This window comes from Malus sylvestris, chromosome 16 (assembly GCF_916048215.2).
Source record: "Malus sylvestris chromosome 16, drMalSylv7.2, whole genome shotgun sequence".
Classification (NCBI taxonomy): domain Eukaryota; kingdom Viridiplantae; phylum Streptophyta; class Magnoliopsida; order Rosales; family Rosaceae; genus Malus; species Malus sylvestris.
This window is the reverse complement of record NC_062275.1, coordinates 24,133,456-24,144,630: the sequence shown is the minus strand read 5'-3', so window position 1 is coordinate 24,144,630 and position 11,175 is coordinate 24,133,456. Positions and strand designations below refer to the sequence as shown.

Below are 11,175 nucleotides of genomic sequence, written 5' to 3'. Positions count from 1 at the left end.
TGGTGTTCGGGGAATATCGAGATCGGGGCGTGTCAAATGGCCTATTATTGGAATCGTTAGATTAAAAAGAGTCGTTGGCTCGGCTAGTGCAAGTGGCCGACATGCAAATGTCGGTGGGGCCATGTCGGTCTGTCCATTGGTGCATGTAAAGCGTACGCTCGTGGAAAGGTAAAGTTTGGTGCTCAAGCGCCGATTCCCAGTCCCACTGGTGGGGCCCACACCAATTTCTTGGCGAAACTTAGGCCAGTTTCTGGCTTTTTTTGTAGGTTTTAGGTTTTAGGTCCAAATTAGAACTTGGGTTAGAATGGATTGTGGGGGGGGGGGGGGGGAATAGAAGGGGAATTATAGGTTTGGAGCTGTTGGCTCGGCTGGTGCAAGTGGCCGACATGCCCACATGGGTGGGGCTATTACCATGTATGTCCGTCTGTTGGCGCTTCTGAAGCGTGCTCACGTGGAAAAGTGGAGTCTGGCGCTCAAGCGCCAATTCCTAGTCACGCTAGTAGGGCCCACATCAATTTCTAGGCTAAACTTGGATCGACTTCTGGCTTTTTTTTTAGGTTTTAAGTCCAAATTAGAACTTGGGTTGGAATGGATTTTGGGGTGGGGAGGGAGAATAGAAGGGGAATTCTAGGTTTTAGGCCATGGGTTGGAGTTAGCCTAAGGGGCAAAGAAGTAAGCTAAGTCTCATAATGGGCTAGCTATAATGTGGTTCAAATTCATCTTTGGCGAGAATCGAACATCTCACTTACAAATGAAGAGAAATACTACTAATCCGTAGCACTAAGTGACTCGATAAAATCACTTTAAGACTTTATATACAAGCACATAAAGGTGTTTCTCCATAAAAATTCACTTTCCAAATAAATCCAAATTACCATGAATGGAACAAAGTTTAATAAACTAAAAACTGCAGTAATTAAAGTAACATAAAACCACAAAAAAAAAAAAAAAAAGGTAGAAAATTGTGCACAAATCATATTTGTGACAAATGATCCACCCACCAGCCATAATCTCCTTCCTTCTGGACTCCCTCTTCATTATTCCATCATCTCACCCAGTTGAACCTCCAGGCTCCAGTCACTGGATGACGATGCAGAGTACCTGCTCTCACCTCTGATCTGCGCATTTCCTTGTAACCAACGTCCCTGATCGATTCTACCCCTCCACCTTCATCATCATCCTCGCAGATCTCTCATCATCCTTGTAAGCGTTAAACTAGATCTGGGTCTTTCGAAATCTTCCATTTTTTCTCATGGGTATGTTGTGTGCAGGAGGTGTTTGAGATCTGCTGTTTCGTTATCCATGGATTCAAGAAATTTCTGTGCTGTTTCCATGGATTCTCGAAATCCCTGTAAGATAACGTTCAAGAAGCTCCGGAGGGAAGAAGAACAAAATACGCCTCCCCAAGACGCCATTGACGTCCCTCCATCTTCTTCTTCCACTTCGTCAGATTCGGATTCGGGTTCGGATGATGAAACCCTTCGAACCCATCTCCAATCGAACGAGCTGGTGCTGTATGACCCTGCAACTGCAGCCGCTAATGCCAATGCCGCAGACACAGTGCATGACAATGCCAAAACCCTCATTTCGTCTCCGTTTGATCGCCCGAACAATCCAATGTCGTTTCCATGGACATATCCGTTTAATCAGCCACCTAGGGTTTTGCCGTCGGTTGGGGCTTTCACTGTGCAGTGTGCTAATTGCTTCAAATGGAGGCTCATTCCATCGAAGGAGAAGTATGAGGAAATTCGTGAGCACATTCTGGAAGAGCCCTTTTACTGTGAAACTGCACGCGAATGGCGGGATTTGGTGTCTTGTGATGACCCGGAAGACATTACTCAGGATGGGAGCAGGCTCTGGGCCATTGATAAGCCCAACATTGCTCAGCCCCCGCCTGGTTGGCAGCGATTGCTCAGGATCAGAGGTGAAGGAGGCACCCGATTCGCAGACGTGTATGTAATCTGTCGTGCAACATTAGCATCAGCATTGCCAACATGCAACTTAGTTTTGTGACACTCCCATTTTTGTGTGTTCAGGTACTATGAATCGCCGACAGGCAAGAAGCTTCGTTCCTCGGTGGAGATCCAGAAGTGTGTTTCTGTGATTCTTGTTTAGTTCAGCTTGATTTTCTTCACTCATTTGGTTGATAGTTAATTTATTATGCTGGTTTTGAATTTTCAGGTATTTGCTTCAACATCCTGAGTATATGGATGCAGGAGTTAACATGTCACAGTTCTCATTTGTAACTCCGAAGCCTTTGCAGGAAAATTATGTGAGAAAGCGTTCTGACAATTACTCGAAGAAGCATCCTGCTCATTTGACAGACTCTGCTGAAACACCTAGACTTCTTGCACCTGGTGAAGAAAGTATGACCTTATGATTTCTTATGCAATGTGTACTTCTGTGCTTTTAAATGCATTTTTCTAAGTTGTGGCTTTTGTTTTCTTGTGAGTCGATAGAGAATGGCATTCTTTCCTGATGAGTCTGTACATAGTGCGTGCTATCCCGATGAGTTTATATATAATGGCATTCTTTCCTGATGTTTAAAGCCAAATTATTGTCCTAATGAGTGAAAACGCTTCCACTGATGCCTGCTTGCTGAAGTCTACAGTATCTGTCAAGAAAAATAGGGGAAGACATTTGTTGGAATGCCTTGTGTATCTTGTAAAATATTTGGTTTTTGCTTTCTGGTATTTTACTTAATAGCTACAAGGCACCTTGATAGAAAGGTTGGTCAGTAATGCGTTTGGAAATGTACACTCGATAGGAATGCTGCAAAGTGTGATGTCATTGCCATATTCTGTTCATCCTATTTCGGCACATCTATTTGGTTTAACAGAACTTTCTTGCTTCTTGGACATGAACGATATAATGACAATTAGTATAAGGTAATATATGAAATTCAGGGAGGGAATGAAGACGTTGACATAGAGACCTTTTGATTTTAGACGTCCTATTTCTTCAGGGATGGTATCTTTCATTGCTTCCAGAAGAAGAATTAATAACACAAAACTAATAGTTTTGTCTCTCTACTGCAGTAAATCCAGTGGCATGGGTTGGTCTAGCTGACGGTCCAGAATTGCAACCTCGTCGGCTAGCACTCCCTCCTCCAGAAGCAAGGGAACCTCTGTTTGATCCCTCTGTTCGACCGACAAAGAAGCGAGCAACAAGAACTCCATCATCAAAGACTTACAAGGCAGATCCGAGCATTAGCACGGAGTCAAGTCCAGAAAGACCTGATCAATCTTGAAACAGTACTCATCTACAGAGCTGCCACCAAATAGTCATTATTTGGTGACTGAATGTTCATTTTGTGTTTTCGGCCTTGGTATGCCTATTAGTACACAGTCGTATACACAGTATATCCGGAGAAGAAAAGGAAAGGTTTCGAGCTCGTGTGAGGAAGAAAAGGGAATGAAAACATTTTGGTGTGTAGGAGTTTTGTAGGGTTGATTTCCTTTGATATGTAAAGAAAAAGGGGACATCATAGAAAGGAGATCCACTTTGTATTAAGCCATGTCAGATCCAAAGAACAATTTCACATGTATATGGATATGGCAGTATTTATTGATGCACTCCAAAAGTGGTTTGTGAGTTTTGAACTTTTGAGGAAGAGATTTTTGGAGTGCAAAGTAGCATCTCTGGTGTGAGCAGTCAATTGGTCCTTTGGGAGGGAACGTATTTTTCTGTTCAAGATTTTGACGAGTCACGTTATACCTACTCTCGCCAAGTAGGCAATATTTCAAACTGGATTGGTTATTGGGTCCCACTAAGTTTGTATAAGACATTTTTGTCTATTTAATTTGTATATTTCATTGGACATGTTATTAGTAAGCCAGGCTAAGAACTTGTTTGATATTTGCTTTTGAAATGGTTAAAGGTGTGCTTATGACTGCATTTGGGTTGCAAAAGCAAGTTCTAGAGAAACAAATGTTGGATACTAAGAAGCATTTCCAAGTGTTTTTTAGGAAAAGTAATTCCAAGTAGGAAACACTTGCAAAACATTTATGAATAAAAGTGTTTTCATTCAGAAGCAATCAACCCAAATTGAGTTTGGACTTTTTAACTTAATAAATTTTAACTTATTCCTTCTAGAATCCTATCTTACGATATCTTTTGAGTTTTTCAGTTAATTGAAGTTATAGATATTCAAGAACATTTACCCTTGCATTCGAGATCCTGTACGGAAATTCTTCTTCCCCCAATATTGCTAATATAAATATATAAAATTAAAATAATAAAAAATAAATAAAAAAACACACAGAAAACACAAAATCCAAATGCCGGTATTAGTTTACATCAACATTCTATTCATGTCGTGCAATATGCTGCTATCTTTTGAAGCAGAACAAAATTTGGAATGTACCTACACCTTCTCCCTCCCAAACCAAACAATGCATTACTTGCTGCAGACAACTATGGAAGCGAGTTCGGGATCAGAAGCTCCACTGATTACAGCACCTTTGCTTCTAACATGTAGCAGATAATCCAAAGCTTTCTTTGTGATAGTCTCCCCCGGGATTATTACCGGAATCCCAGGCGGATATGAACATATAAGCTCCCCACAAATTTCCCCAAGGCTGTTTTCAACCCTCACTCTTCTTTTACCACTAAAAAAGGCATCTCTAGGAACTAAGCTTGTTTCAATTTCTGCAAAGATTGCAGACTCACCAACTCCTTCCACTTTCCTTTTAGCAGCCTGAGTTGATGCAGAAGCGGCCACCAGGTGCTTTATTCCCGATAATAACCTCTGGACATGCTCTCTACAGGTTCCAAGGTTAAGTGCAAAAGTAATGGATTGGGTTTCAACAAGTTCACAAATGATTTCATGATCCTTGTACAAGATTTCATCGGCTTCATAACCGGACAAGCCAAGCTGTTGGAATCCTATGGTAAGCCGCAGGGGATCAGTTGAAGGGAAATTAGGGAAGCTTTGATGGTCGAGAACTGAAATACCTGAAATTTTTCTTATCGTATTCTTCACTTCAATGGCCAACTGTAACGCTTTATCAAAAATATTTTCTGGATTTTCACTAATTTGAGCTCTAGCAGCATCTAATGATGCCAGAAGCAGATAACTAGGACTACTACTTTGAAGCGTTTGAAGACATCTTGAAATTCTCTCTCTATCTACAATACTCCCAGACATATGCAACATTGATGATTGTGTGAGAGAGCAGAGAACCTTGTGAGTGGATTGAACGGCTAGGTCAGCACCTTGCTGCATGGCCGAATATGGCATCTCAGGATGAAATCCTAGATGTGCGCCATGAGCCTCATCAACAATCACAGGAATTCCATGAGAATGGCACAACTGGGTTATCTCCCTCACGTTGCTGCATATACCATGATAAGTGGGGGAAGTGACCAAAACTGCAGCTGCTTTTCGGCCTTCTTTCTCCACTTCCTTGATTGCAGCCTCTACCTGTTATAACGAGCAAATTGGGTCATATACAGACTAACAGAAAATCTTTCTACAAGCGAAGAAATGCTTTGAAAGGTACCAACGTAGACTTACCTGTGATGGAGTGACCCCACCAGCAATGTCCCAGTGAAAATTATAATGCGGGATGATGTACTTAGGTACTGCACCCGACAATATCATAGCAGATATGGCTGATATATGCGAATTGCGAGGGAGAATTAAAATTTCTCCAGGGGAACATGTAGCCATAATTGCTGCCTGAATTCCACATGTGGTTCCTCCTACAAGGAACCATGTCTCGGTTGACCCAAAGAGACTGGCCGCCTGTTGTTGTGCTTCTAAAATGGGCCCTTTCGGGGAAAAGAGGTCGTCAAGATCAGGAAGCTCAGGCAAATCATGAACAAATGGCTTTAAGCCAATAAGCTTAGTTAAAGAAGATGGTGCAGCTCGACCTCTGTTGTGCCCAGGGAAGTGAAATGTAGCAGCACTTTGTTCAGCTGAAGCCTTCAATGCAGTAATCAGTGGAGGGGAGCTCTCCTGCTGAGAAACCTGAGAGTTGGAAATGACGACCTGATCCTTCGTGGCAGACCTGGTTTTTCCTATCCCACTAGTTTTATCTTGCTTCTTGATTGGCTCTAGATTCCCACTTTCCTGCAAGAAGATTCGAAGAATAAACGGATGCAGACGTTACTACCCATTAGAATCTCCTCCAGGCCATCTGTGACCTCCATTGATGTCCTCATGTTTACTCTATTCATGATAAACAAACTTGTGAACCGGAGCACACAGTTGTTTCATAAGCTTATAGAGAGCAATTTCCGGCGTTAAACAAACCATAGTGAGAAATCATTTTCCGGCTCTAAAGCATACAATCCAAACTTAAACTGAGCTGCTAACAAATTCACCAGAAGTTTCCAAAGATTGTTTTCAACGTTTTTCTCCACAGTAGTGTTCTTCAGACTCAGAGATTATCCCTCGAGTCTAGACAATGGTTTCACACTCTTCAAGACCAGCATTTTATACAAGTCATGGACGGAGCCAATGAAGGCTCACTGGGGGCAGATGCCCCCACTCAAGTAATTTGTTTGTTTAGTTGCAGACTACAATTATATAATATACACGGATTATCTTTGAAGAAAATATATGTATCTAATATCCAATATACATTCATTCTACTTATACTCCATATCAAATATTATTTAAGCAATAGTGCTCTTGTTCTGTTATTCAAACCGAAAAAAAGCCCTCTCCCACCTATCATGTACTTATATTTTTCTCATCACTTTGCCACTTTCCACTACTACATTGAAATTTTTGTAACATTGGAATTGTGATACATCATCAATTGAAACCATCCTTAATAAAGTTTTCTTAGTTGCTTTCGGTTGCCCCCCACTAGAAGAAATTTTTTACTCCATCCCTGATACAAGTAATAATCTACAACATGGATTCTTAACCACTCTAATATTCACTATTCTGATTCATCCTGACAGAAATATCGATAATCTTCAACATACGAAACAAAACAAAAACTATTCATTTTTCATAGCAAACTAGGAAACAAAATGGATAACATTATCCGCAGACGAGGAGGAAAAGAAAAAACAGGACAACGAAGAGTACACGAGAGTTGGAAATTTCGAACTGGGTTCTTGCCAAAAGAAGGAAAGATGAACGAGGTAGTTGCGTTGACAGAGCAGAATGTATAGATACCTGGGACTGGGAAAGACAAGCGGTTGGTCTTGCACAAGTCCTGAAATTCCAGTTATTTCCAAGACCCAAATGAAAACTACTCTGCAAAAACAACTCAGTCAATTAATAACAATGAGAACCAACAGATCCAGATCGAGAGAGAGAGAGAGAGAGAGAGAGATAGCTTACAAAGTTTAAGGACGATGCTGAGGAAGTTGAAAACATGGTTCAGTGGTGGCGGAGACACCCCCAGAGTGGATGTTTTTCGTAACATCCTTTTTTTTTTTTTCTTTTTTTTTTTTTTTTTTTGGGAACAAAGGAAAATGATCCGATTTGTGAGATTCCTCATTTCTCACACGTACCCATGGGGCAGAGACACAACATTTTTTCAGCCGTCCTTTGAGGTTACAATTTTTTTTTTTATTTGAACAAACGATATTATCTACACTTAACAATAATATGGTTTAAATTCATCTTTGGCGAGAATCGAATATAAGACCTCTTACTTATTAGTGAAAAGGAATATCACTAGACCGTAATATTAAGTGACGACAATATCTTATTAACTAGACATGACTTTATATGAAATTAGTAGGTTTTAGGTCGAGACTTAATGAGTTAGGTCGTTATCGGGTCAATTATTTAAGTATTGGTTAAAATAACGGGTTTGACACGATACGATTTGTTAAAATAATGGGTATAACATGAAAACAAAACGAACATGACAAACCACGACCCGCTTGCCAGGCCTATTTGAAGTAGACTCTACTGATGAATTATTCATGAAAGTGATTTTCACACATTCTTTTAAAATTTTGGCCGCCAAATTGAATATATCAAACGAAAACAAATGACAATATTAAATAAATGTATGTGAAAAGTAAAAAAGAATGCATTTATCATTTTCCATTAATCAATAGGGAGGTCAAAGTCCTGCACAAAATGCTTTTTTTTTCCACCGAAAAGAACAACATACATGTGTAGACATCGAAATTTCGGTAAATAAATGTTGACCGATAAATCAAAGTTTCAGCGCTCATGTATTACATAAATTTTACACGTAACGTGTGTCTAAACAAAAAATCGAGAATCATCGGAAAAGTCATCAAACAGGACACGTGTCAACACCTGGCAGAAACGACTTATTTCATCTGGAATATTATATTCAAAATTAGGCCTTGGAAAATTCTATAAATAGAAGCCAATTTCATTCATTTGAGGAGGAATTCATATTACACTTTGAAGCTCTGAAGCTCTGAAACTCCGAAGCTCTCAAGCAAATCCCGAAGGATCAAGAAAGCCCTTTTCATTCTTCATCAAATCCTCCTTCAAGATCAAGCCCCAACGGCCCTTGAAGAACAATCCACCGATTCAAGATCAAGCCCCGACGGCCCTTGAAGAAAGTCGTTCTTCGTTCTTCGTTCATCATTCTTCCAAGAACAAGCCCTAACGGCCCTTGAAGAACAATCCACCGATTCAAGATCAAGCCCCGACGGCCCTTGAAGAAAGTCGTTCTTCGTTCATCATTCTTCCAAGATCAAGCCCCAACGGCCCTTTAGATCAACAATCATCCACCAATTCAAGATCAAGCCCCAACGGCCCTCGAAGAAAGTGTTCTTCGTTCTTCGTTCTTCGTTCTTCGTTCTTCCAAGATCAAGCCCCAACGACCCTTTACACCAACAATCATCCACCAATTCAAGATTAAACCCCGACGGCCCTTGGATCAACAAGCCACCATTCTTCAAGATCAAGCCCAAAAGCCCTTGAAGATCCGTTCATCACTGTTCTTCAAGATCAAGCCCAAAAGCCCTTGAAGATCCGCTCATCACCATTATTCAAGATCAAGCCTCAACGGCCCTTGAAGAAACACTCATCCTCAAGATCAAGCCCCAACGGCTCCTTGAAGATTCGCTCAAATCCACCTTCAAAGATCAAGCCCACGACCCTTGAAGAAACTTCCAATAGTTCATCCAAAATCAAGCCTCCACGGCCCTTGGATCAACAAAATATCCATAAATCAACACCTTACGGAGATCGAATCAGATGATCAAAATAGAGAGAGATTGTAACACCAAAATCATCAAATACAAATATTATTTTGTGCACGTTGTTCTTGTCTCTTTCGTTTCAGGAATTTTCCATGTTCACAACATGATTAAACAAAGGTGTGATTAAGGTGGAAAAAGGTGTGTGCTTATCATTTTTGTAAACAAATTGCCTTGAAGAATAAGGCCTTCTTCTTTTCCCTATTTTTTGGAGAAATGTCTTCTTCTTCAACCACCTCCTATTCTAACTTAGATTAGTAATATCGATTTTCATTAAAAAAGAAAAAAAAAATAAAAAATAAATAAAAAGACATAATTTTCTGAACGCCAATTTCTTTTGTAGATTGGATCACTTTCATTCTAGTTTGAATGTAGTGGATCACTCTAATATGGGCCTAAATTACCTCAACTCTCTGCATAATTTGGATAATATTGGGCCTGTAGTTCTGGCTTTTCTTCTGGGTTTAAATCGACTAGGCAAGATACACTTGAACCCAAGATACCTCATGTTTTAAACTTAAAATATCATACTTCAATTTACGAATCCATTGCAATGTCATACACCGTTAAAAATGAAGTCAATTTATTTGTTAAATGCTAACATAGTAATAAATTAATGATATATCATCAAATTTGTGTCACGTGGTAAAAAAATATTTTTAATAAAGTTTAAAATAATCTAATAATGCCAAAAACAAGAAAATATATTTAAAATATAAAAAAGTTTAATCATTTTAAAAGAAAAAGTTGCTGACCTTCCCAGCACCCATCATCCCCGACCAACCCCAACCCTCTCGACCCTCCGCTGCGCAATCCACGAGAATCATCCAGCCAAAACACCCCCCCCCCCCCCACCGAATCATCCACACCGCAATTACATTACTCCTCAATTTTTGGGGTTTTGGCGATGAGAAAGGAGGTGGAGAACGGCGAGGTTTGGCAGCAGAGGGAGGAAATGAGAATGGGTGAGTGGACTCACCAACGACTTGGCACTGATCGCAGTAGTCGGATCGTCTGGAGCGGGTGACTCCTCGTCCACCACATCCGTTATGGCATCAACCATAAAATTTGCTTCATGGAACACGTGAGTCCATGAGATGTGCTCAAAAGGCCCGACATGGAGTTTGATGTCCTCAACAATATTCCTCGCCCTCCAAGGAACATACAATTTGTAGAAATCAAAGTTCAATTTGTGAGTCCATAAAATTTCCAATTTGTAGAAATCATCACCCAGCGGTGCCATCTAATCAGCCCCTCTTGCTTCATGCAAGCTACATAATTTTCCTTATTGGCATTATTGTATTCATTCGCCATATTAAATGCCAAGAAAGCCACTCTAGAAGGGTAAGCTTTTGCATTATTAAAAACAATTTGGTTTCTCATCTTCCAAATCTGCCAACAGACTACAACTGCTCTGATTAGCAGGCGGTTTCACTTTTGTACTAAATGTCCAAACTTGCCGGGCACATTCACGGTGAATAAATAGGTGATTTTGGTCTTCAGGATCCACATTACATAATAAGCATATATCACTAATCGTATTAATAAACTTATGGATTTTACTTCTACTTTGAAGCTTATTTAGGATCAAGAGCCAACTAATCTTTTTTTTTTTTTTTTTTTACTTTATTAGGAATATTTAGCTTCCGCATTCTTTTTAGCAACTTATCCTTCAAGGCTTCCCAAATCATGGTATTTTGAATCCAAGTTGCAGATTTTACACTAAAATTTCCATTAGCATTCAAACCCCAACATAACGAATTATTCTTGTCATAAAGTGGTAAAGGAATGCTCCATATCTTACTGGTGATCTCCTCATCCACCAACTCACTCAACAATTCTCTATTCCAAGTCCCATTTATAATGAAGTGGCTCACCCTACGGCTTAAGTCAATAGGCTATGGAGCGAATTTCATTAATTTAGGGCCCAAATTGTAAATATATTTTTTTTAATTTTATAATACTTTTTATTATTTTCACATATTTATAAATAATAACAATTTTTAATTAGTT

General features: G+C 39.8%; 2 protein-coding genes across 2 annotated transcripts; one reads left to right on the top strand and one right to left on the bottom strand.

Annotated features, from left to right (window-relative positions):
• The first annotated feature begins 968 nt into the window (after nucleotides 1–968).
• On the top strand, nucleotides 969–3,897 carry LOC126607303 (methyl-CpG-binding domain-containing protein 2-like). The gene is made up of 5 exons (XM_050274848.1): nucleotides 969–1,203; nucleotides 1,272–1,952; nucleotides 2,037–2,090; nucleotides 2,182–2,366; nucleotides 3,039–3,897. The coding sequence occupies exons 2-5, from the start codon at nucleotides 1,303–1,305 to the stop codon at nucleotides 3,248–3,250; spliced, it is 1,101 nt and encodes a 366-aa protein (XP_050130805.1). The 5' UTR covers nucleotides 969–1,203; nucleotides 1,272–1,302; the 3' UTR covers nucleotides 3,251–3,897.
• Nucleotides 3,898–4,207: 310 nt separating this feature from the next.
• Nucleotides 4,208–7,461, bottom strand: LOC126607302 (uncharacterized). The gene is made up of 4 exons (XM_050274847.1): nucleotides 7,307–7,461; nucleotides 7,139–7,219; nucleotides 5,519–6,076; nucleotides 4,208–5,425 (listed from the first exon to the last, which is right to left on the bottom strand). The coding sequence occupies exons 1-4, from the start codon at nucleotides 7,340–7,342 to the stop codon at nucleotides 4,400–4,402; spliced, it is 1,701 nt and encodes a 566-aa protein (XP_050130804.1). The 5' UTR covers nucleotides 7,343–7,461; the 3' UTR covers nucleotides 4,208–4,399.
• Between the last annotated feature and the right edge of the window lie 3,714 nt (nucleotides 7,462–11,175).